At 35.0% G+C, this 27653-nt stretch overlaps 1 protein-coding gene across 6 annotated transcripts in view; it reads right to left on the bottom strand.

Annotated features, from left to right (window-relative positions):
* The window catches only part of DIAPH2 (diaphanous related formin 2), a 953825-nt gene that overhangs the window by 407777 nt on the left and 518395 nt on the right, over window positions 1–27653 (bottom strand). For all 6 annotated transcript variants that reach the window (XM_036919628.2, XM_057495928.1, XM_036919627.2 and 3 more), the window contains 2 exons: window positions 26371–26610; window positions 272–401 (listed from right to left, as the gene is read on the bottom strand). In XM_036919628.2, the coding sequence (XP_036775523.2) occupies window positions 272–401; window positions 26371–26610 (370 nt within the window). The remainder of the gene's footprint in view (window positions 1–271; window positions 402–26370; window positions 26611–27653) is intronic.

Raw genomic sequence — 27653 nt, 5'->3', positions numbered from 1 at the left:
TTTATGAAATCAATGAGTGAACATACTACCTGACCAGAGATATAAAAGTTTCAATAACCTAGCAGTATTAAAAAAAATAAACAGAGTCAAAAGAAGGTCATTAAAATTACTCTGCTATCAAATATAAGCTAATGGAAATTATCTTCCTGCTTTTCTATATCAGTAAACAAACAGAAAAAAATACAATTAATGTTTACAGATTATTTAATCCTACCATGTAAAATATAATACTAAGGCAAGAAATGTCTTAAAGCAGTTACAAATCAATTACCTTTGCTTGCACTCTCTACATGTTCCAGTTCTTCAGGAAATTTCAGGATATCCCGGTACTTTTCCTCACAAATTTCAGCAATAAAATGTAAAAGGGTTGTTTTTTGATCGGCTGATTTAGTATCTCTGATCTGGAATAAAAGAACAACACATTTTTTTACTATTTTTCAGTAATGTAAAAATCAACTTTTTTCTTAAACAAGTGAAATGAATAAATAAATGAACTCAATTCGTTGTAACTAATTTAAATTTTTTTTTTTAAAGTTTGGGGTAAGTTCCTAACGTGGTCTAGTAACAATAATCTGGAATTTAATGAACTCCATATTTGACAAGTGAGAAAGGTGACCAAAAAAATAGAAAAATTAAATTTTAGTCTATATTTTACCAATGTCTACATTATTATGGCAAAATGAAAAGTAGGAGAAAATAACATTTATTTAGGTATTGATAATAATAATCTAAGTTAATGGTATCAGAATTCTGGTCTTTATCACAGAAATAGATTATTGAAAGACGGATTCATTTGTAAGGTTATATTTATTCTAACATCACTGATGCAAATTAATGTAAAAGAATAAGCATATTTCATCCTCCTTTATTTTCATGAGCCATCAAAAAATAATAACTGAAAACTCCTCATGCTGATTTATAAACAGAATCAGACAACACAATTGTGATGATAAGACAAATTTTATTTGTTTGCTTACATATTGTATTTCCCTTTTAGAGACACTAGGCAAGAGATGCTGCCGTTAGAATGATAAAATTCTTTCAAATATAGGACAAAGAAAAACATATGAGATCTAAGTGTTTTCTTTAATATAACTACCATACTAGAGTAGGCTACATGAAATCAAGGATTTACTTAAAAACAAAGGATAAATATGGCATAAAGTATTAACTTTTCTCATTCTATTGGATGTTTTAATCCTGTAAATATAAGCTAATGGAAATTACCTTCCTGTTTTTCTTCTATCAGTAAACAAGCAGAAAAAAAATACAATTAATGTTTATAGATTATTTAATCCTACCACGTAAAATATAATACTAAGGCAACAAATGTCTTAAAGCAGTTACAAATCAGTTACTGATGGGTTTGTCCATTGATGTTCATACTGATTTGGGGTTTTTAGTTTTAAGGATTACTCTGTTTCAAATAAATAAGTATTTTTTTGCAAATAGGTTTATGAAAAGGCTGTGGAGGATATTAAGGTAATTACAGAATAATTTAATCCTTATTGTTTTACTGACTAAGGAAAAACAAAAACATTGCAGTTAATCAATCATGCCCATATTGAACCTTTTTTGTGCTACAGTTTTAACAACTGTTTACATCCCAATGATAAGAACAACTTAAAAGAAATAATAGTCTCAAGGCTCAAAACGGAGGCATGATGTTGACAGTTCAAGGGGTCACAGTTATTTCTTTTAGAACTTCTGGTAATGCTTTATCCCACACAGGTGAAATATTTAAAACTTTTCATTATCATGCTGATACACCACTTTTAAGCACTACAAGGTTGAAAGGACACAATTCAAGGACAAGCTGTAAGAACAAAAGCAACAAAAACCTCAAGGGCAATTTATCTTAAGTAGGGTTTGTAGCTGTACAGGAATAAAGGGGAGGTTAACTTTCTCAAGAGGCCTTAACTTGGGAGTAGGATGTTATACATTCACAAAGTGCATTGTTTTCAGAGTATGCTGGATATTCCAAATAATAAGGAAATTACAAATTACCTGAATTCCTAAATCCTAAAATACTAAAAACATTAGGTGCTTAGGGAAAATTAAAGGTGCATCTTCTAAAGGAAATTGATCTGTATCTTATGACCTCTGTGGAGATAATACATATATAGAGACACACAAAATAACAACAAAAGCCCACCTAATTTTTCCAGACACAAAATTGTACAAGTGTAATTTTTTTTTTCTTAATGCACACGGCCAGCAATGGAAAGGAAAATACAAATAGACAGAATTCTGCTCATACTTTAGCATGTTATGGGTGATTTAAAACTTCAGCTTTTGACATGCATACTTACAGGTGCTTAATTTTTAGAAATTTTAAATTCATGAATATATATTCAGAATCAGGTCTATTAATTTATGTCTAAGAAATTTATTAGACTCAATGGTTACATTTTAAAAAGATAAAGCATAACATTTCAGTTAAATAAATATCTCGGCATCTTTGTCAAAATCAGAAAGTTGTGGACAGAGTATGCATATACTTGTTTAGAACTGTCACAGTCTTTTCAAAGCATGGGCAAATATGGCCAAACGCCTATCTTGTCAAGCTGAGAAGTATCTTAGTTGGTATGGGAGACAAACTGCTAAATCTGTATTGCAATATTAATTTTTCAAATAACCTCACACGGAGTCCATTTTAAGGTTTCAAACTGGCAGGAAATAATCATAACAAATATGTGGCCTTTTCAATGTTTTTCTTTATGTATGATCTTTAGACCAATCATTTTAAAATACATATATAACATTAAAATATAAAAGGAAGGAATTTTTACTTATTAACGTATATTTGCATTTTATTATCATGTCTTCAGCCTCTCTTACCTTGACTTCCATCATTCACTTATTACCCATTGTCTCACTCTCAGGACCTACTGTATTGTTCAATGCCAGCTCAGAAGGCAAATAAGAACATTCACCCTCATCAATTCTAATGGCTAATGGCATTTATCCAATAATTTGTTCTTCCAAGTATAATAAGTTGGATATATACATCTCTTGGGGTAGTACAAAGGTAATTTAATCTGAGCATGTACAAGATCACTTCCACAGTGTTTGGATTAGTTAATTAAGAAATAACATTGATTTCCAATTGATATCTGGTTATCCCAAAATTATTTTAATTTTATAGTAACCTAAAATATGCCAGTAATACTTGTCCAGATTGCCTAACTCTTAGTGGTGACTACACTGTGAGCATTTCAAGGTTTGCTCCAGCCAAGAGCCAAATAAATGCCTTTTCACCTTCCTACTGTGCTTTCCCTCTCTCCCTCTCACCAGTCACAGTTAGGCAGTGGTATGAGACAGATACAGAAATTCTCTTTATAAGAAGCAAAAGGATGAACAAAATGGTTGCCCTATAGTTCTCTGTCTTGTATGTATTTTCAAACAATAAAAACTCAAACAGTTCCAGAAATTGGAAATAATTTGAAAGAGCCAAAAATGTTTTATAATATGTTAATATGCTGAGTTATCAATAACAATAAAAATAAGATAGACTAATTAACTATATTCACTGATAAAGTGCCATCAGTTAATAAACCATATGGTGATTTTAACTGTAGTCTGACCAATAATGGTTACACATAAAGATTAATAATTAAATTTATACTAATCATATCTACCTAATCTTTAATAACTTTCTGAAATGGTACATGAATACAGAATATCTTTAACAGAACAACAGCTATTTCTATAGCAAGTTTTGATAATTTCTCTTTTTTTCTAATAAATATGAGTGCTATATTAGGAAAGATAATGTTTACATTTGACATGCTCAAATACATTTCCAAAACTTTAGTTAGGCAGGTAGCAAAATCCCTGAAAAACTAATTGTCTTGTGAAAGACTTATTCAAATACTCTCTCACTCAACCGTGAAAATATGCAGTCTTTGAAATCAGGCAGTGGGAGCACACAGAAGCCAGCACTCTCAGCCAGGTAGTCCAAGACAACACCATTTTAATTGTCTATGTCAGTCAACACTCAATCTTCCTGTGAAGAACCCCTTCTGTAGGTAATTTTCCCTTCTGCTGAGATTCAAGACTATTTCTTATTGCTCTGTCCTCAGTGAGAACTGCAAATAACTGGTAACTATCCTCTGCATAACTCCCTCCCACAGAGTGAAAGTTCCCTTCTCTGTGTCATGGTCTCAAAACCAAGCCCATTTCAGTTAGTTTAACCTCTCCACACAGATGTGAGTTTTCAAATGTTTCATTTTGTCAGGGTAATCAGAATCCATTCAAAGTTTCCACTGCAAAGGCTCCCCTCATCTACTAGAAAAGCATACAGACTTTTTGGGTTTTGCACATAAGGCTCTTGGTGAGCTGGCCCTTGCCTACCTTTCTAACGTGCCCCCTGCTACTTCCTGACACATGCCCTGTTCTTCACATAAGCTCCTACTTGCATGGGCTATAGAGCAACACTTCAAACTAAACTCTACCTTGTGTGTGTGTGTGTGTATGCTGCGCGAGTGGGTGCAAGCACACATGTACATGCAACCATGTCTATACAGAGAAGTTGACTAGAAAGCCAGACCTTTCCAGGACATCATATTTGTTAAGAGGTGGGAACGAATGCCAGAATAAAGTTATAATATGACACACAGGGAACGGAGCACAATATGTTTGTTAAGGGAGGCACATTAGGAATAAAGCAAATATGAATGTAGAAGTACACTGAATGATCCACTGTGGGCTACGGACTGTGTTAGGCACCAGGGATCAAAGATAAATGATGCATGGTACCTTGGAATCCTCAGGATGTTCAGAATTTAGGAGAAAACACAAAATTATACAGAAAAGAGGTGACAAAGCAGAGTAATTTGGTGGCAAATGTCAAAAACTAGTATAATTAAAATGGTAACTAGGGCAGAAGTTAAAAAGGCAAAGAAAGGACACATTCAAGACACATTGTGAAGACAAACAGGATCAAGTCACTAAAAAGAAATATCTGGGATGAGGGAAAGGGAAAAATCAAAGACTCCAAAAGTTTTAAGTTCAGGTAATTAAAAGAAGGGTTGCATCGTGTCAATAACTTAGAAACCCATGACTCTAGAGTGAGCTGGCTTTAGTAAGGAGGTGGCAGCTCATTTTTTTAAGCATAAGTGGTAGCTATGTGTAGATAATCTATGAGAAGGTGCCATGGCCATTCCATTCTCTCTGCTTCATTTTAGCCTATAGAATGTTACCTAATTATGCTTCTTAAACATCCATATGACCATGTTCATGATACTATGACCTTGGGCAAGTTACTTAAGCACTCTCTGTCTGAGCTTTCTCAGTTATAAAATGGGAATTGGATAGGCACTTATGCTCAGAGGCTTGGAGAACTGAGTCAGATAAGACCATCATGACCATGACCATCCTCCAGATTAGAAGTGATGCGCGCTACTATCCCTCACCACCCTCTTCAACTGTGCAGCCTCCTGGCTGCTGCCCGCGGACTCACACAGCATGTATCCCACTCAAAGCCTTTGCAAGTGCTTTGTCTCCACCTGGAGGGTTTCATACCTGCATAGCTTGTTCCTTCTATGTTTTCAAGACCTATATTCAAGTCACTTTCTCATGATGGTCTTTCTTAGCCACTGTATCTAAAATTACAGTTCACTCTCCCAGTATCACTTACCTTCTCCATCTTTTATTTTTCTCCACAGCAATGATTTTGTGAGCCTATGGGCCAGGCACCTGGATAAGGGCTTTATAGGCATCACTTTATTTTATTATTTTATTTTATTTATTCTATTTTATTTTATTATTTTATTTATTTTATTATTTTATGTTATGTTATGTTATGTTATGTTATTTTTTTAATTCTCAAAACAATTCAGTGAGTCAGTTATTCAAAGCCCATTATATACCTAAGGGACTAGGTTTAGAGTGCTTAAGTAGCTTGACCTAGGTCACACAGCTGGTGCCAGAACACAGCATGGTAACTTAAGTATGCTGGGTGCTTAATACATTCGACTGAATTAAGTGATGAAGAAGATGTGCAGGGAAGGATGAGAGCAGAGGGAAAGGTCATTCAGGGAGAGTAGTACTAATGAACCTTTTTCAACTTCCCTGCACACAATTAATAAATTTTGTTTTTGTTTTCCCACAGTGATTTATTTATGCTCTAGTTACAGCATTTATTCCAAAATATGTAATTTTGTTTACACAATCAGCCTCATGTACCATATTGTGAACTCCTCAAAAATCTGGACTATATCAATTGTGTCCAATAAATGTTTGTTGAATGAATAAATGCTATAGAGAGAAGACAAAGATAATTAGAACTGATTTGATGATTATAGAAATCTTTGATGACCTTCAAGCACAGTTTCAGTACACTGCTAGGGAACAAAATTAAAAAGGATGGAGAGCCAGGAAAAGGTGGTAACATGTAAGGTAATTTATGCAAAATAATGATGGTGGACAATCACTAGATAATATTTGAATAGTTAGAGGGAGCAGTAGAGCCAGTAGCTGAAAAATGGTGAGGCTAGTGACAAAAGTTATTATAATTATTTTCTCCAAATAAGTTCAGCATAATTAGGCCTAGGAGGATCAGGAAGTGGTGGAAATAAGAAGTAAAAATCATAGGAATGGAGAATGAGTGGGCATTGACTACTTCAATGGTTCTCAAATCACGAACCAGCATTATCAGCATCACCTGGGAACTTGTTAGAAATGCAACTTTCTGGGTCTCACATCAAATTGACTGAATCAGAAACTCTGAGGTTGTGGTACATCTATCTGTGATTTAACATATTGGAAAAAAAATCTGCTATCATCTCTAGGTGATTCTGATAGATGCTAAAGTTTGAGACCCACTAGACTACTTAGATAGAAATTCCCAGGCAAGAAGGGGCTTGACAATTGTCCACAGTTTGCCTAGACCCTCTCATAATTATGTTTTCATGTAACAAGCTGAAGTGTCAACATGATTTCAAAGCTTAGTATCAATTTGAAACCGGAGAAGAAATGTCTAACAATTTGTGGTATCTGAAGGACTGAATCATTCTGAATGTTCTTAATTAATTTACACAAAAAGTAGACAGATTTGTATAATAATTTACCATTTATTTAACCAAGAGTAGATGACACAAACAGTATGTATGCTCCATGCTGTGAAGATTCTGGATATATTACTCATAAGTCTTCTCAACTGTCCCTCATCCTTCACCTAAAACTGTATTGAAAATACACTTACATGATGCTGTAATGTCTTATCTACAATGTATTACCAGAGTGATGGACTAAATAATCCAGCAGATCACTCATGCCCTCCAACTCCAACTCAAACTGCCAACTCACTTTTACTGGCAAATTTGAATTGTTGCTTAAATGTTTACTCAATAATTTTGATTCAGAACACCAAATTGTAGTTGCAGACATCAGGTTTCAATGTTTTCCATAAAAGTCTTGCATTGCCAATGTATTTCACCAGTCCTAATTTCAGGCTAATGTGTACTTGGCTCTAAGGAGACAAGTACTTTGACCCATATGCCAAAAAAAAGTTTATTCATATGAACCTGCAGAGATCAGACCATGGGTGAATGTAAAGAAAAGGAGGGACAAAAGAGTAGGCATGAAGGCCAAGAGTGAGAATGTGTTCGTACATTACCATATATCATACAGGAACAAACCGTGGAACTTATGCCCCTACCTAAAGAAATATCACACTCAGTTTGCAGAAAGGCACAGAGAACTAACAGGATGAGTTAAGGAGCAAATACCCAGCCAGCTGCAGGAAATGTTCTCATCCAGAAAGAAGCAAGAAAGTACAAGAGCACAAGAGGAACACACGGTTTTCTTGTGCAAATTGCTGTCAAATGAATATTTATCACAGACGAAACTGATTTTCATATAAAGAATATAAGAAATGAAGTTGTAAAGCAGTGTGGATATTACTTGAGAAGTTTCAGATACATTTAAGCAGGTCTACCTTTCAAGATAGAAGTCCATGTCTATAGAATGCATCTGAAGGAATGCTTTTCAGATCCCCCCAGCCCCATTTTGTTCCCTGGTGCTTATGTAAGTGGCCATTATGACACTCAGCAAACTTATCAACAGGTCCTGAACTCAGGAAAAAATAAGATTGCCTAATTTCTTCTCTGAGTCAAGGAAAGAGTTCTGACAGCAACACTACACAAGACATTTATACTTGATTGTCCTTAGAAGGGAAGAAGATACTGAAATGTAGTGAAGGAATCCGGTAGAGTCATTGGAATATACCCATCTAAATGACCAATATTATTTGATAATTCAACTTCTTCAGTAAAAATTTTCCCTAATCATGGCTTTTTTTTCCCCATTATATTCATACACTCATAGAACAGTTAATATTTGAGCAATCATGAATGCTCCAGTGCATACATCAAAACAACTACTACTGCTTGCCAGTCTTGATATAGCACATGAATTCTAATGTTGGTCTCCTTTATTTAAACAAAATTAAGTTCTGTGCTCTCTGCCAAGGGTTGTTTACAAATTATTGCTTTCTTCAACACCACCACACGCTGCAGTAACACTGAGAAAGATAATGTATTTTTAAGGATTGCAATTACCATAAAGACATTAGCTCTGCAGCTAGACCAGACAGGTTTAATACATGTTTTCCTGGCTTGATTTCTAAATCCCTCACCAAAAATGCTTTTCTGGGTACTACATGACTAGGGCTGACACTAATTCAACCAAATGTGATTTACAGTGGAAATATGTCTTAATTCTTTGTGTAGGCCCGATTGTCCCTTTTTTACGCTCTTGACTTAGGTATTATAATAGTATTTCCAAAAAAAAAAAGGGGGGGGAACAGACGATAGCAATTGTGTAAAAGGCAAGCAATTTAAGAGTTCTACACTTGTTAGCTTAATTTATGGTAGCAATCTGTGAAAGGAGAACTTAAACTCGAAACCATGACAACATTAAATGGCATAAGGATTCATCTCCATTGCTACCTTCAGAACCAGCAGGGCATTTGTGATGTTGGTTTCCCAGAGAAGACAAATTTTGCTTTCTTCTCCTCCTACTTCACCTCTCAGGATTTTCCTTGTAGCCCCACTTACTCAAAGAGAACACCCTGCATATGAATGCGGCCCAAGTAGCCAGGATCATCGGCAAATCAGCAATTATTTGTATTTATTTTAGGAAAGGCCAGAAAGAATTAATGAATTATGTCTATACTTTAGAAAAGACAAGCTGGTCTGGTATTTTCAAGTGCTCTTAGTTAATCAACCTATCTACAGTAGGCTTCCCAAAGAGAAACTCTTCGGAGAACTGTTTTAACAAAAATCAAATTATTGTAAATTGCTATAGACATAGTTTACAAGCATGAATATTTCTCAGGTGTTAAGTGGTTTCTTCTTGAAAATGGTTTAAGCATTTAAACTAAAACTTTTAACCTTTATTGTCATGAGTATTTTACTTAACAAAACTGTTTTATATGTATGAGGTTTGAGAGTGGGTGGAATAGATTTTTGGGTTTTTTTTGTTTTGTTTTTTCTCTGTACATAGTTTTAAAGATTATAACCACCATCAAAAGAGCACAAAGAACTGCTCTTGCTATGTATATACACTGGAAATAAATAGCATTTGGAGGTTCAACATTGGTGGTTTTAGCTATCCAAGAACAAGTTCAAAGGTCCAAGACACATAATATTGCTAAAGCATAATTAGAATCCAGCATAGAGGAACAGCTGTTTAGGGGTGAGTTATGGAACTATGCTCATGTTTAGAGGTATATCCACTCCTTCATTTTTCACTACTACATATTCCATATATTTTCACTCTTACTGTTCTACCACATGAATTTAACTAATTTTAGTTATATTCCCCTGTTGAACATTCCATTATCTGGTTTGCATTTTGTGTGTGTGTGTGGGGGGGGGTTCATTATAACTCATATTATTACAGATGCTGCCGTGAACTTTCTTTTATTATAGTGAAATAGACATAATATAAAATTTACCATTTTAACCATTTTTAAGTGTACAGTTCAGTGTCATTAAGTACATTCACATTGTTGTACAACCATCATCACTATTGAATCCCAGAGCTTTTTCATCATCCTATACTGAAACTCTGTACCCATTAAACAATTCTCCATTCCTCTCTCTCCCCCACTCCATGGCAACCACCATGGTACTTTCTGTCTCTATGAATTTGATTATTCTAGGCACCTTGTATAAGTGGGATCACACATTATTTGGTTTCTTTCACTTAGCATAATGTCTTCAAAGTTCAACAATGTTGAGGAATTTACCAGAATTTACTTCTTAAAGGCTGAATAATCTTCCATTGTATGTACATACCACATTTTGTTTATTCATATATCTGTTGATGGACACTTGGGTTGCTCCAATGGGTACTATGAATAATGTTAGTGTGAATATGGTATACACATATGTTTTCAAGTCCCTCCTTTCAACTCTTTTATAAATGCACTGAGAAGTGGAAGGCTGCATCATATGCTAATTCTTTGTTTAATTTTTTGAGTAACCACCACACTGTTTTCTACAATGACTCCCATTTTACATTCACACCAGCAATGCACAAGGGTTCCAATTTCTCTATATCCTAACACTTTATGTTTTCTGATTGATTATATAGTAGCCATCCAAATGGATATGAAGTTTTATCTTGTGGTTTTTATTTGCATTTCCCTAATGATTGATGATGTTGAGTATCTTTTCATGTGCTTACTAGCCATATTCTTTGGAGAAATGTCTATTAAGGTCCTTCTCTCATTTTTTAATTAGATTGCTTGTTTTGTTATTGTTGTTGAGTTGTAAGAGTTCTGGATATATTCTGGATATTAATCCCTTATCTGACATGTGATTAACAAATATTTTCACCCATTCTATGGGTCACCTTTTTACTCTGTTGATCATGTTTTTGGATTCTTTGATCACTCTTGTTCATGTCTCCAGAGTCCTTATGTAAGACTTTCTCTAGAGGATATCCTAGGAATGCCATTTTTGGATATTGTCCCTTCAACATTTCTAGATAGTACCAAATAGTTTTCTGAAATAGCGGTACCAAGTTACATTCTCACCAGCAGTTCCCTTTTACACATATTCTTACTCATACCTGACATTATTAGAATTTTAAAATATTGCCAACCTCACGAGTATGAAAAGATATCTTACTGTGGTTTAATTTAAATGCAGTTGTGAATGTAAAATGGTATAGACACTTTGGAAAAGAGTTGCTTTTTAAAAATAAACTCATACGTTCCATGTGGCCAGTGTTCCCACTCCTAGGCATTTACCCAAGATTAATGAAATGTATGTCTTGTATGTGAATATTAATAACAGCATTGTTTGTATCAGACAAAATGAAGAAACAACCCAGATGTCTACCAAATGATGAATGGAAACAAATGTGGTGCTGCCACATACTGAAATATCACTCAGCAATAAAACTGAACTAGTGATATATGCCATAACATGCTAAATGAAGTCACACCAACACAAAGTAACACAAAAGACTATAATACTGGATGATACCATTTGTATGAAATTTTAGAAGAGGGCAAAAATATGGTAACAGAAAGCAAATCACTAGTTACCCGAAGCTGGGAGTGGGGACTGGCTGCAAAGGGACATGGGGAAAATACAGATTGATGGAATAATTCTGTATTTTCTATGTGGCAGCGGTTACACAACTTTATACAAATAACAAAATTCATCAAACTATACACCTAAAAATGAATAAACATGTTTGTATGTGAGTTATAGTTACTTTAAAGTTGGTAAAATCACTTAAAAAACAAATTACAAGACAAGGCCAGATATGACAAACCCACAGCCAACATCATATTTAACAGCGAGAAGCTGAAAGCTTTTCCTTTAAGATTGGGAAGAAGACAAGGATGACCACTCTCCCCACTTTTATTCAACATAGTTCTGGAGGTCCTAGCCACAGCAATCAGATAACACAAAGAAATAAAAGGCATCCAGATTGGCAAGGAAGAAGTTAAACTGTCTCTGTTTGCAGATGACATGATATTGTACATAAAAAAACACTAAAGAATCCACTCCAAAACTACTAGATCTAATACCTGAATTCAGCGAAGATGCAGGATACAAAATTAATACACAGAAATCTGTTGCATTCTTATACACTAATGATGAACTAGCAGAAAGAGAAATCAGGAAAATAATTCCATTTACAATTGCAACAAAAAGAATAAAATACCTAGGAATAAACCTAACCAAGGAAGTAAAAGACCTATACTCTGAAAACTACAAGACACTCATCAGAGAACTTAAAGAAGATACCAATACATAGAAACACAGCCCGTGCTCATGGATAGGAAGAATTAATATAGTCAAAATGGCCATCCAGCCTAAAGCAATCTACAGGTTCAATGTAATCCCTATCAAAATACCAACAGCATTCTTCAATGAACTAGAGCAAATACTTCTAAAATTCGTATGGAACCACAAAAGACCCTGAATAGCCAAAGCAATCCTGAGAAGTAAGAATAAAGCAGGGGGGATTATGCGCCCTGACTTCAAGCTCTACTACAAAGCTACAGTAATCAAGAGAATTTGGTATTGGCACAAGAAAAGACAGACCTATAAACCAATGGAACAGACTAGAGAGCCCAGATGTAAACCCACGCATATATGGCCAATTAATATATGATAAAGGAGCCATGGACATACAATGGGGAAATGACAGCCTCTTCAACAGCTGGTGTTGGCAAAACTGGACACCTACATGCAAGAGAATGAAACTGGATTATTGTCTAACCCCATACACAAAAGTAAACTCAAAATGGATCAAAGATCTGAATGTAAGTCATGAAACCATAAAACTCTTAGAAGAAAACATAGGCAAAAATCTCTTGAATATAAACATGAGCAACTTTTTCCTGAACTCATCTCCTCGGGCAAGGGAAACAAAATAAAAAATGAACACATGGCACTACATCATGCTAAAAAGCTTCTGTACAGCAAAGGACACCATCAGCAGAACAAAAAGGCATCCTACAGTATGGGAGAATATATTTGTAAATTACATATCTGACAAGGGGTTAACATCCAAAATATATAAAGAACTCACATGCCTCAACAAACAAAAAGCAAATAACCCTATTAAAAAATGGGCAGAGGATATGAACAGACACTTCTCCAAAGAAGAAATTCAGATGGCCAACAGGCACATGAAAAGATGCTCCACATTGCTAATTATCAGGGAAATGAAAATTAAAACCACAATGAGATATTACCTCACACCAGTTAGGATGGCCAACCTAGAAAAGACTAGAACAACAAATGCTGGCGAAGATGCTCCACATCGCTAATTATCAGGGAAATGAAAATTAAAATCACAATGAGATATCACCTCACACCAGTTAGGATGGCTAACCTAGAAAAGAGTAGAACAACAAATGCTGGCAAGGATGCAGAGAAAGGGGAACCCTCCTACACTGCTGGTGGGAAGGTAAACTAGTTCAACCATTGTGGAAAGCAATATGGAGGTTCCTCAAAAAACTAAAAATAGAAATACCATTTGTCCTGGAAATTCCACTCCTAGGAATTTACAAAAAGAAAACAAGTTCTCTGATTCAAAGAGACATCTGCACTCCTATATTTATTGCAGCACCATTAACAATAGCCAAGATATGGAAGCAACCTAAGTGTCCATCAGTAGATGAATGGATAAAGAAGAAGTGCGTACATATACACAATGGAATACTATTAAGCCGTAAGAAAGAAACAAATCCTACCATTTGCCACAACATGGATGGAGCTGGAGGATATTATGCTCAGTGAAATAAGCCAGGTGGAGAAAGACAAGTACCACGTGATTTCCCTCATTTGTGGAGTATAACAATGAAGCAAAACTGAAGGAATAAAATAGCAACAGACTCACAGCCTCCAAGAAGGGACTAGTGCTTATCAAAGGGGAAGGGTGGGGAGGGAGGTAGAAGGCAATTGTGGGTATCATGATTGGTGCACATGGTGTGTGTGGGGTCCTCGGGAAGACAGTGTAGCTCAGAGAAGACAAATAGGGACTCTGTGGCATCTTACAACACTGATGGACAGTGACTGCAATGGGGTATGTGGGGGGGAGGGGACTCAATAATAAGGGTGAATGTAATAACCACATTGTTTTTCTTGTGAAACCTTCAGAAGAGTGTATATCAATGATACCTTAATAAAAAAAATTTTTTAAGACAAAAAAAATAAAATGTAGTGGGTATAACATTGTTATTTTAAGTGAATTAATAAATATTTTTAAACTTCTAAAAAAAAAAGAGTAATACATATTTGGTCACTCGTAAGACCAAACACTTATTTCCCAGGTATATTTGGTTTTTATCCACAGTTCCTGAAAACACTGCACAGTGTTAAAGGTGAAAAGTGTGTCTTGTCATGTTAATAAGAGACTTTTGGACCCCTACCCAAGGACAGGGCTGGAGGATGAATCAGCCAATGACCAATAATTTAGTCAATCATGACTATGCAATGAAGCCCTCACAAAATCCCCTGGAAGGGCTTATCTCTCTGCTCTCTGGGATCCTGCCTCTTGGTCAGAGAGAGCTTCTAACACCTGGGGAGATAGAACGTGACCACGTGCCACTGAGCCAGGCCCCAAGCACCCTGAGGACAGAAGCTCCTTTATTTGGGACCATGCCCTGTGTCTCTCTTCATCTGGCTGTTAACTGGTATCCTTTATTGAACTGGTAAAAGTAAAAAAAAAAAAAAAAGAAATTACAAGTTATGCTCAAACCTCTTAGTTGTGAATACATTTTGCTTCTGAAATAATAACATAACAAATAAAAGTCCTAAGCAGATGCTTTCAGAAGTTGACAAGTACCCTGGCCTTTCTCCTATATTTCATGAAAACTGAAATTTGGAAACCTAAAGGGATCTGACTGGACAGCCACACTTGATGAAAAATCCTTGACATCATGTACCGGTGACTCTCTAAATCTTTTAATAGCTTACAGTGCTTTTCTACTTCCCTCTGCACAGGTTTCTAAGTAAAATACTCTGTTTTAATATAAGTATCTGGTTACTTGCTCAAAATTTAAGACTGAGCTACTCTCTCAAAACAATCAGACTCTACATAGTTTCTCTTTCCTGATACCAGGTTGCTTACATCCCTGAGTGATCCCTCATACTGAGGATTAAATAGTGACTTTCTTCATTCTTATTTAGCTGGAAAAAAAAAAAATCTCATGACATCCTCTTGCTAAAATAGTTATTTAAATTTTTTTTTTTTTTTGCCCAGTTAGTGAATCAGGAAGGGTAGAGACATACATACAGGAAGGATCCATACAACAGTCATTGAGTAATATCATTATATTACTGTTTTTGATAGGTACTAATAAATTTTATCTAAAAATTTAAAAAATAGCTTTTAATTACAGTAGGAAATATGTAGGAACTTATGAGAAGCAGTTTTAAAGATACTCTCTTATTGTAGCAAAAAAGGGAAGAGAGTATTCTAAGAAGCCAGATTGAAAAAAAAAAAAATGGTAAGGCTTTGTTTATCTCCATAACAAAGTCAGGAAAAGCAAAATCCGAGTAACTGGGGAGAGAAGTACAAGCGGTAAATGGGGCTGGCATTGTGTTTTCCTTTCTAAAGAAATGGGGCAGCTTTACAGTATAGGTTATCATCTAAAAGAGTACTTTATTATCTTACATTTAGTTAACCCATATTTATAGAAACATAGATCTGTTTTATGTGTGCTATCATATAATAGCCATTTCCCCACTGCCCCCCGCCTCACTTCTCCCTATTTCCCTCATTGTTTCGTTTACATATTGTATTTTTCTATATATCTGGCAACTACCTCACAAGGCCCTGGAGGACTGGTGATATATATGTTTTATTTCTCTTTAAGTCTGCAAAGCATCTAGCACATGGTTCCACATAAAGTAAGGGCTCAATAAATGTGGCCAACTTGCTGCCTGATTACTAGCTAAAAAAGTATTTATAAGTATATATAGATAGTTCTTAGATTCCCTAAAATTATCACAGGGTTAATTGGATGTTCAGAATTTTATTTGAATATTAACTGCTGCTTTATTAAACCCCTTCCATGGTCATCAGCCCTACATCTTAAAGTCATGCCATGCCTTCATTAGTACGGCTTCATTTGACAGGAGAATCAGTTTGTAAGATGATTGGTCGCATTCAGTCACAGTGGCCACATTTTTTCAACAACAGTTTCATACAGAGTTGAAATCCCCTTCTAACAGAGTTTTTATAGAATAAAAAGGCATTTGTTTTCAAACTTAGTAATTATATTCACTAAATGCTGTTCATGTTGTCAACTTTCCCCCACTGTGAGAATTACAAAATCAGTCATAAGATTAAACTCAGAAAATGACTACAGCACTTCACAGAATACTAAGCCAGCTGGGTTCATTTAAATCCTCTATGGAAACAGTCTTTGTGGTGAACCAAATAAGACCTGCAGCTAGTCCCATAAATCATCATTTCTTTTTTTTCTTCATTTGCTCCATTGCTGAAATTGTTTATTGCCACCGTTGCTATATGGGGGACTCATCAAGAACCAAAACAAAAAGGTTTTGTGCACTAGAGATTATTCATTTCTGCCAGCCATACTACCCAACAGAACAGTAACCTGCACCCATTACGGTTTAGTCACAATGACATCAACAAGTATGGCTATGGCACAGTATTAAGTTGATGCTGTTTTTCATATCAATGTATGAAGATACAGATGTATTCACTTTTTTGTTTCCTAGAAATGGCTTGATAGTTAATGAGTCATAAATATATTAAATAGTCATAAATATATGACTCAAGCCATATATGAGTCCTTCACCAAAACCAAATTTTACCCCTCACTACAGTTCTACATACAAATACATATTACTGGTTTTTTCATAATTCTTACTGGCAAAAGATAAGGAGCATAATTCAGCAACTCTACTTTGCATTTTTAAATGCTCCTTACAAGTTTGTCAATTTATGTATGAGAAGAAATATTTAATTAAATCCTATTTTTCTCTGATCACCCAATTTTGAAAATCATCCCTGATTCTCACTCTCATTCTTTTTCTTGCTTACTTGTGTCTCTCAATCAGTCTCTCTCTCCACAAACACATGCATGTGTACACAAACAATTTTTGGCATGGTCTGGCTTTTAACTCCTTTTCTTTGGTCCTTCCTCTGATAAAAAACTCAAAAATTGGAATCTCTTCCACACCAAAAAGGTCATGTGTTTGCATAGGGGATTACATTAACTAGGCACATTAATTGCCAGTGCACAAGGTGAGTGTATGCTGTCTGTATTCATATTACCCCTCACAGCAAGTTATCTAGACATATGGGAAGCAGACAGTACTGTAACGTGGAAGTTAAAACAACAGATAACAGCATAGACTTCACAATATTAACAATCACAGTTAGGGGCCTGGGGCATGCATGTGTGTTTGTGTGTTTAGAGGACAGAACATTTTCACATATATAAGTAAAATCAACAGAAAAAGAAGTTAAGTGAGGAAAAAATGTCTCCCAAACAGTATTGACGAGGAATGCTAATCAAGTCTGCATCAGACAAGTTACATTGATGAACTACTGTTCTCTAGAGAATTCAATAAATTGAAAATTGGGAGTGGGAGGTAAAATGAAGTTTTCACAGAGCCTAAACTATAGTGTTGTAAATGTGGTAATATCTAAACAGATTGTAATCAAATTCTGAGAAAACAAACAAGTGCTACATTTAAAGTATTAGCTGATTAATTTGCACCAATGAATATAAGTTAATGAGTATTTCAACTTAGAGAAAAATCTTTAACCTCATGGGTCCTTTTTATTTTAGAGGCAAATTGGAGAATAAAGGTGTGAGTTTGTTTCTTTAAATCAAGAGCTCGAGTTTTCAAAAAAAGGTATTCTGATAAACATACTCTTTCATAACTATACCAATTTGAAGTACATCTACAAAACTGGCTAATTCCTGAGCCCAACGTGATCATATACTTTTGCACCTGCTGACAGAGCAGTTAGCCTTTTCTCCCATCTTAATTCTGTAAGGCTACAGAGAATAAGGAAGATACAATGCATCTCTACATTAACATAAATTTGGAAAATGTTGTGACCGTTTGGAAAAACTGTGATTACCATCTTAGAAGAAAGCACCTCTAAAGACAGAAACACTACTTTCAAGTTTTCTTTCTACTTAAGGAGTTAATCTGCATGTGCAGACAACTACAGTACAGAAATAGAGACCGGGATATGCTAAATAGGTGAAGGAGATCAAGTGTACAAACTTCTGGTTACAAAATAAATAAGTCACAGGGATGAAAAGTACAGCATAGGGAATATAGTCAATAATATTGTGATAACTTTGTATATGGCAGATGGTAACTACATTCATCATGGTGAGCATTTCGTGATGTATATAAATGTTGAGTCAGTATGTTGTACACCCAAAACTAATATAATGTCAAATATACTTCAATCTTTTTTAAAAAGAGACTATGTACCCTATACTTTAGAAGAAGGGAAAGAGCTGGTTTTCTACCTGAAGGACAATCTTCAAACCACCTGGTGTATGTTCACAGGATCACAAAATCAGGGAGCCATGAGCTGATGTTTCCAACTTTTGGAGGGCTGCATTTTTAAAGAGAAACTCAGAAGATGTAGGCCGTGTTTCATTCGTATTTTAAATGGCCTGGAGGATAAAGGACGTAAGGACTTCAGATTTGACTTCTGAACTGGTATCCAAGCTTTTTAATTATTGAAGAAATGATAAGACTGAAGCAATCTCTTACTATTACCATTTGCTTATGTGCACAAGTCCAAATCCACTGATTAATAGTATGTGCTTTAGGATATATAACAAGTAACATATGAGAATTAAAAAGCTGTACAAAGAATTGTTTCTTTAAAAAAATAAATGTGGTGTTCTACAGATTTAAATACCTTATTGACTTAAGCAATATTAATGCTTGCTGTTTGTGAATTACGAGTTTTGGTATATTGATTTCCATGAAGTACTGTGGGAAACAAAAACGCATGACATAACTAGAGAAACTCAATCTAAAATGTCACCAATGACACAGTACCATAATGGTGCAACATTCACCCTTAAGTTCAAGAAATGATTTAGTGTTTCTCAGGGATGAGAGCCTATTAAGCACAATACAGTAAAACACAATGGACTTAAATAAAGGTCAACCATCAAATAAGCTGAACAAAGGAAAGCATTTAAAATTAAGAATGATATATGTATGTCATTCTAGGGTGCTTAGTTAGTTCAGGTCAAAATGGTGAATGTTCTTGCTTCAGTGTAATATAATGAGACACAGACAAGCCCTTAACTTGAAATGTTTGTGACTAGTGGTCGTGAATTGCAAACAAATGGTACGTACGGTGTGTCGCTACATCATACAAATGACATTTTAAAATGTGCAGTGGCACGAATGAGCTCCTCTGCATTTTGCTGTAGCACTGGATCTATATCACTGATTACAGTCAATGATTCAGGGAGATCACCAACTGAAAACTCTTTCCTGCAAATAGCCCCACAGGAAAGAAAGTTTAAAGGACCCACAGGGAAAAAAAGGGAGTTTTGGAAAGAGGACCCAACTTCCATCCAGCCCCATATTTGACTGTTTAATTTTCCCATACACACAATTCTTCCAAGACAAGTTACCTCTCTCAAAGCAATTTTCTTCTCAGTAAATTATCAGCTACATCTCCCCCAAATTCAGATAATGCTGAACACCATCTGAGAGGAAAAAGCATATTTCAGTGAAGCTACAGAGACCATCAAATTCTAAAACTAGCTTGAGCCACTGAAATAGTTTGAGTCCCAGAAAAGTTGGAGTCTGACCCTGATTCTGACACTAAGTGATCCTGGGTAAGACATCTATCTGGAGAACACATCCTCACTTGGAAAACACTGAGAACAGCAGCCAACCTTGCCTACAGAAAACTGATATGCTCTGAGAGCCTATACATGCAATGCCAAGTGATAGCTCTATTATTATACAGATTATTAGGTGCTATTTCATCGCAAACATATAGATTCTACTGCCTGGATACATTAACGTCTATTAAGAGAAGAGAACCCTTCTATTAATATGCCTACAATTATTTCCAATTCAATTTGAACAAAAGAGATTCCTCATTTTACACACTACCAGAAATTCAGGAAAGTCCCCACATGATTTTTCCCATTTTCAGAATTCTGTAAGTGGCAGAGTTAATTCTGTAATGCTTCCTCAAAATGAGCCACATACAGCCAAACATTCTGTTACAATGTAGTGAGAGGTACTGTACTACAAGGCTTCGGATGAGGAAAACCTAGACTTAACCTGAACTTGGACATTCACTAGCTTTCTAATCTTGGCAAAATTACATAACCTCACAAGGTTTTAGTTTTCTAATTTGCAAAAGAGTTAATAATAATTAACCTCCCTAGATCACAAGAAACGTACTTATAAAACACAGGCAACTAGATGTGTGGATTATTGACTAGAATGTATTGATCTTTGGTAGGGTCTTTCATTATATCCTATAGTGGTTATTTTCTACAGTATCTTTGGTTTTAGATTAACAGTCCCATATTTATTTATTAAGCCAAATGTGAGGGTGAGTTTATATTTTTAGCAAACAATACATTTTTATGTTTTTACAAATAAACCATAGCAGTGTCACAATTACATATCAATAGCTTTTCTGGTAAAACCATACCTTTTATATCTGTGAGGAACTACATTCTCTCATTTAAAAAAAAAGCTAACATTTATGCTGAACACGCACAACAAATTCTTTATATAATCAAATTGCCTGGCTTTCATTCTGTAGTAATTTATTGAGGGCTTCTGTATACAATAGACACTATGGATATAATGTAGAGTAAAATAAACATCCAAACTCTAGGAATTCTGAGTCTTGAAAGATAAAGGGGAATAAAAATCAGAGTAAAGTGTGGACAGTTCTATAATATTTGTCCTCACAATGTGCAGACCAATGGGAACCAAAGAAGAGCTAAAGGACAAAAACTAGATGAAGAAGAGTAAGTAGCAAAGGAGATCACAAAACTGCTAAAGGCAAGCTGTTTAGTAACATGTTTAAAAAGAGATAGAGACATGGAGTATAATTAGGAGACCAGGGCCCTACCTCTAGTTTCTGAACTAAAGTGACCAATTTTCCTTGTGCCTGGTACTACCCCAATTTTCACACAGAAATTCCTGCATCCCAGGAAAGCCCTCAGTCTTACACAAGCCAGGGTAGCTGTTTATCCAGCTTTATGGACCTGTTATGCATTGTGTCCTCCCTCACCACATCCAAATCCACATGCTGAAGCCCTCAACCCCAATGTGACTGCACTTGGAGATAGGACCTTTAAGGAGGTAATTCAGGTTAAATGAGATCAAAACGGTGGAGCCCAATATGATAGGTTAGTGTCGTTAACAGAAGAGGAAAGGACATGAGACTTCCCTCCCTCCCTGGCTCCCCTTCTTCCTCTCCCTCTCTTCTGTGGATACAGAGGAAAGGCTATGTGAGTATGCAGAGAAAAGGGAGCTGTCTGCAAGCCATGAAGAGAGCCCTCACTAGACATCAACCAGGCTAGCACCTTGATCTTGGACTTCCAGTCTCCAAAACGGTTAGAAAATAAACTTTGGTTGTTTAAGCCCCCCAGTCTGTGGTATTTTGTTATGGCAGCCTGAGCTAACCAATACACTAACCAAAGTATTTCACTTCTCTGAGTATCAGTTTTCTCATCTGCAGACTGAAGAGGCTAGACTAGATACTTTTATATGATAAGGTTCTCAGTTTATATGGACATAGTTCACATTTCAGCTAAAAATTACTAGACATTGTAAAATTCTTTCAGTATTTAGACATGACTTTCTCCTAGGTCCTTGTAGGCTTTCTCTTGGATTATATTTTTCAAAACTTTATTTCCATTTACAGTAGTCCTCTTCCTTACAAATCATATTTTCTGGCAAGTTATCTTCTATTTTACAATGAAACTGAACCTATTTCACTCTTGTTACAACTTCTATGGGGGAGATGGATGCTTTCCTCTCTATACTTGAGGTGATGCCTATCATGTTCTGTCGCTAATAGCATGTGCCAACCTCTAGGAAATGAGGCCTTTCTATGTTACATATGCTTTATATAAATGATGAATTTTAGAAAAAAATAACACAATTATATTATTACATTAATCTTAATGATTGAAAGTAAGAAATCTAAAATTTCCTCCACAGCAAATATAAATATTTTCATCAGGTTCTTTGTATGGCATATTTTGCACATCATCCTGCTGTATCATAATTTGTTTTCTCTCTCCAACCAGAATGACAAGAAAGTCACAGTATGGGTGAAGGAGACATTAAGTTAAGGCAGAAAAAGAAAGTTTTTTTGGCCTTCATGAGTTATGATGGGCTGGGAATAATTTTTTTTAAGTTATAGAGGCAAAGTATCCAAACTAATATGCAAACAATTCTAAATCCTCTCACAACCTGCCTACCGATGCTACCATTTGCTTCCAACATAAACCCAATACTCCAGGTAGTGTGGTTTTCTAATTCATCCTCAGACACATCATGATCATTAAAAAGAACTTCTAATATCTGTTTAACATTGTAATTTTTCAAAGCATGCTGCAAAGATAATTTCATCTGACCCTGAAAACAAACCTATAAAAATAAACAAGGGTCACTGTATTTACTCATTTACAGATGAGGAAACAGGTTCAGAGAGAGTAGCAAGTGACTAGCTAGTCATTGGCAATGTGGACGCTAAAGTGTAGGTTGTGTGCCCAGAGTTCTCCTGTCTTTTAATGTAATGGATTCTTCCCTTCATATAACCTAATTCTACCTGCCCTTTGAGATCTTTTTCTTCCCATTTACTAGTACTGCCCATTCCCAAACCCATCACCAAAAATTCCACCCTCCTCTGAAGTCCTGCTAATCTCACTGGCAATTAACTTTTCTATTAACTGACAGTGTATCTTGTGACATTACACAATATTCTGTATGTCTATTTCCTGGCTTCTCAACTGTATCACAAACACCTTGAGGTTTTTAGTGTCTTCTGAATTATTTGTATCCCCCTGGTGTACCCACCATCTGTTTTGTTTTGCCTTTGTTTGGACCTGCCTGATATTCATTCACCTATTCACCTGCCCCTGCCCCTTGGTATCCCTACCTTTGGTGAAGGCCTCCTCTAGGGCATAACCCATCTTCCACTGCAGATAGTCTTGGTAGCACAGTCAAACAAGATTCTTGGCCCTCCCTTGACAAGGACTGTTCTTGTAATCCACACTAGTCCAATTACAGTCTCTCCTTCTAATTAGAGTTTGAATCAAACACAAAAGAAGGAGGAAAATAGTTAGAGTAATACACCCCAAAGGCAACTTCCTGAGAAGATTTCCCATTTATTCCTGCTCCCTGCATTCTCAAAGCTGCCATCACTGCTGCTCTTTTAGAGGCCAAGTTCTTCAGCCTTTCCTCAGTTTCTGGCTGAGCTGCCTCATATCTTCCCAATAAATTCAATTTTTTGCTTAAATCATGCAGTCACTCTGTTGGCTGCAAACAAAAATCTTTATCTGATACACCCACAAAGCTTAGTGCCTAGGGAGTGCTACGTATTTTTCAAAGTTGTATTCCTATGCAGATTAAAGATGTTATTGTACCCTGAAAAAATAACAAATGACCCTGAAGTGCAACACTGCTATTGGCTAGAATTTTAATATCCAACAGGCAAGCATGGGCCAAGCTAACACTGGGAATTCATCTGCATGGAAATGAGTTTTATTACAGATCAGCACTCTGGCTGGTGACTCACAAAGTGATAATTCACTGCTGCAAATTAACAAAGCGTTTTGTGGTGAGGGTAGTACTTACAGTAATGATATCCTTTAGAGATATTTGACATTTAGGTTAACCCATCTGTTTTCCCTTTCTTTCCAAATATTATAGGAGCCAATTGTAACCACCTGAAGTTTAATATTACTTTACTACAAGATCCGATAAGCTTAACTGCTTATATCACGGCTACTTGTTAACTAGGTGAATATTTTAACATACTCCATAGCTTCTTATGCAAAGTGGTAGATTATAGTTTTAAATTCACTGAGAAAGGAAATTGTCGTTAGAATAATTAAGGTGGGTAAACGGTATCATTTTTAAAGTATAATCAGTACTCTACCAAGAAAATTCCCTCTGCTATTTTTTTAAGGGAAAAAAACATTAAGAAAAAACAACCAAGTAATCTTTTATAATGTAACTGGAATTTAGCAGCAATTCTAGCTAATCATACATCAGTAGTTAGTTCAGTTTTGAAAAGATTACATACATAAGCTAACCATTTCTAAGTACTTCAGTAAATTTCTGTCATTTTAGATATTCGTATCTACTCAGAACCCTTCGTATTCCAGGAACATCCTTTTTTTTTTTCCAGGAACATCCTTTTAATCCTAGCCATTATGGGAATATCATGCATGTATATGATTTCTTTTCTTAATGACATGTATTTTCTCTGAAAAAAAAATCCTACTGAAAAGTGGGGTGGGGAGGGATATTTTAAAACATTTATTTCTTTCTCTTTTAGAACACCTATTACTACATGATAGTATTTCCCACAATATTATTTTTTTATTTTATTTGAAGTTGGCAAAAATCTTTGTGCTGAATCCTTTGAGCATACATCTAGTGATAGATGTCAGATCAGTGTTGTGTGGAAGAACTTTTATTTGACAGGTGGATGACAGGAAGAAACCTCTTTCCAAAATAAAAGATGTAACTGTAAAATCCTTCTGTGAGATTAATATAATCTTTTGTCCCTGTGTATAAGGGACTTATTCATTCTTGCTTCCAAAAAATCAATTCTTGTAACTAATTTGAATAGTGTGAAATTAAGACACTTAAGAAAAGGTACATATTATTTCAAAGTAAGATAGTTTGTGTTAAATGTCTTTTTTATATGAGTTATATGTGAAATAGATATATGACATAAATTTATAATGATATATTCTTTTAATTTATAATATTTTGATAATCACCAACCATGAATACATCCAGATTCATTCACTGGGCATACAGCATATACTCAAAGCAAGAAGCATCTTGGTAAGAGATGACTTTATTGAGTATATGGTATAAAATACCATGAAAAAGTCTTAAATATTTAGTTTTATCCTACAAATCTGTCTGTGATTTATTCCCACTTATTATTAGTAAGCATTGCCTTATTCTCTCTGGCATTATCAAATAACTTCACATGTCCCCTAGTATCAATAGGAGAGGAAGTAAATATATTTTTTGTTTTTCTGACAAAATCTAGTATTCTTGATGATCTTCCCTGTCTTCCTTGCTCTCTTTCCTTACACCCCTCAAAAATAAATCAGGGGTAAACAGATACAATTCCATTATTCATCCTATTATCCATAGATGTTAGTCTTTATGTCTATCTGTGTTAGAACTACCAAGAGCAAATCATTTTCGAGACATATTAAAATACTAGTCCATACACTGCACATCTATTTAATGCATGAAAAGGAAAGACATTTATATCCATTCCTAGATTTGGGATTCCAGTTATAATACCCTTCAAGAACTGACCAAAGTTCTGCAATGTTTTTAGATGTGAGAGAAAAAAAAAAGCGAAAGAATGGTGAAATGTCAAAGACAGATTGCCTGTTTTCAGATTTATTTTTTTCTCTAGCCTTTTTAGAGGCCTTCACCTCAGAGCCTGTTCAGCTTTCTCTCTATAACAGATCTTTTCCTTGAATAAAGTAGTTTGCTCTAGCCTAGAAATGGACATATACAATCACTTTTGTGCTTCTCTGTTTCTTTGTTGACTTCTCACAAAGTTAGAATCTCGAAAATAATACTATGAAATGGCTAGATCAAATCAATATGATTGTCACTTGATTTACTTCATCTTTTAGTTAGTGCATTAGATACCTACTACAAGCTTAGTAACACAACACTATACAACAGTCAACAGTATTATTTTCTTAGAGTAGAATAAACAAAACATATTAAAAAAGAAATTTCTGGCTATTTACCTCATTGAATGTAGGTACTCAAATACTTTTTTTGAGAGACATAGAATAAATGCAAAGATATTGAAATACAAAACTGCATCTACTCTATAAAAGCAATTTTTTCCCTGATCTACCAATCCAGTAAGATTTGATCAGCAAAATTTTACTACTATACTACAGAAGAATTTTCAGTCTTTGAGATTTTGCTGTAGCAAGATTTCAAAAACTTATTTATCTGTTTTAATTGAGATACAGTCTGCCCCTTAAAGCATACTTTTTTTTTGGCTTATGTACCATTGTAATTTAGAGTGACCCCTCTCAGAGATGAGACCTTTGTTATAAATTAGCCGTATAAAATGCCATCTTACCTTACAAAGGAAGTTGATCTTAAAACCCAAAGACTGGGCATTTCGTGAGCCTGAGTTCATGTAGTTTCCAACCAAAAGAACTAACTCTAAAAGTCTGTTAAAGCTTTCACTTTTCTTTAGCTCTTCACAGGCAAGAGTCACTGCCATGATGCTTGGTTTGATGTTGTTTATGTGGTCTTCAAACGTGAGCTTGAAAAGAATGCTGTTGAGACGCGGATGCAACATTTTCACTGAGCTCATCTGCAAGATAAGGAATGCTCTGTAAGAACAGATTGAAAGTTTGCTATATCTCTCTCTAGTGGGGATAGTTTTATAGTCAATACTCTAAAATGTCTGCATAGAAATAATTTTCTCTGGGTTTTAAAAAATATTATTTTTGTTTGTTTTAGACATTCCAAGGAAATATTTTTTTTATCTTTTTTTTAATCAAAGTTTAAATAATAGTTGTATGTTCAGTTTTAGACAAATAAACTAAAATCTTTATAGCATTAAGAAAATGTTATTGGAGCTGAACAGTTGCTACAGGTTAACTACATAATCATTAGTCATCAGTGGCATTTACACCACCACAACTCTGTCCCTGAGGTGAACTACGAAAATTTACAAATATGAAACTGAGTTGAGCAAATAGTTGGCCCACAGATAAAAGATGTACATGACAGACAATGTAAGTAGAACCACATTTCGTAAGAAATTACCTATCACTATGCTATTTGAAATAAGAGGACTCTGAATAATTTTTGAACCTATTCATAAAATATATTAAACATTTATATATGCTCTAAAGAATGTCACTGTTTGACAGAATGTTGATGTTAAATAATTAGGTTATGGTAAAATCACATAAACTTACTTTTAAGGACATTATTCAAAAATTCTATATTGGTTTTTTCTAGAACAGTTCAACTTAGGTTTCAATTACTTGTTTCGTAATATTGGTGCACATACTGTATTTCCTTTGGTATAGTGCCCATGATTCTTAAGTCATTAATTTCTTATAATTTTTAGTCATTAATTTTTTATAACTCCAAGTCATTTAGCTAGTGTTAATTCAACAAAGGAATTCTGGGACACAGGTAGGGGGAGGGTAGATACACATAAACATATACAAGGTCATAGATAAAGGAAATAAACTATTAACGTGCCTAATTACATTTTTTTTTTCCAGTTTCTCGACTACAAATACCATGTACAGATTAGGCACTGAGCTATCTGAAGATGATATGAAAAGAATCTGACAACATAAAAAAAAAGTCCTTAAATTACAATGTACCCTTCAAAAG

Source organism: Manis pentadactyla, chromosome X (assembly GCF_030020395.1).
Source record: "Manis pentadactyla isolate mManPen7 chromosome X, mManPen7.hap1, whole genome shotgun sequence".
Lineage (NCBI taxonomy): Eukaryota > Metazoa > Chordata > Mammalia > Pholidota > Manidae > Manis > Manis pentadactyla.
The sequence above is the reverse complement of the archived record's forward strand: the minus strand, read 5'-3'. Positions and strand labels throughout refer to the sequence as shown.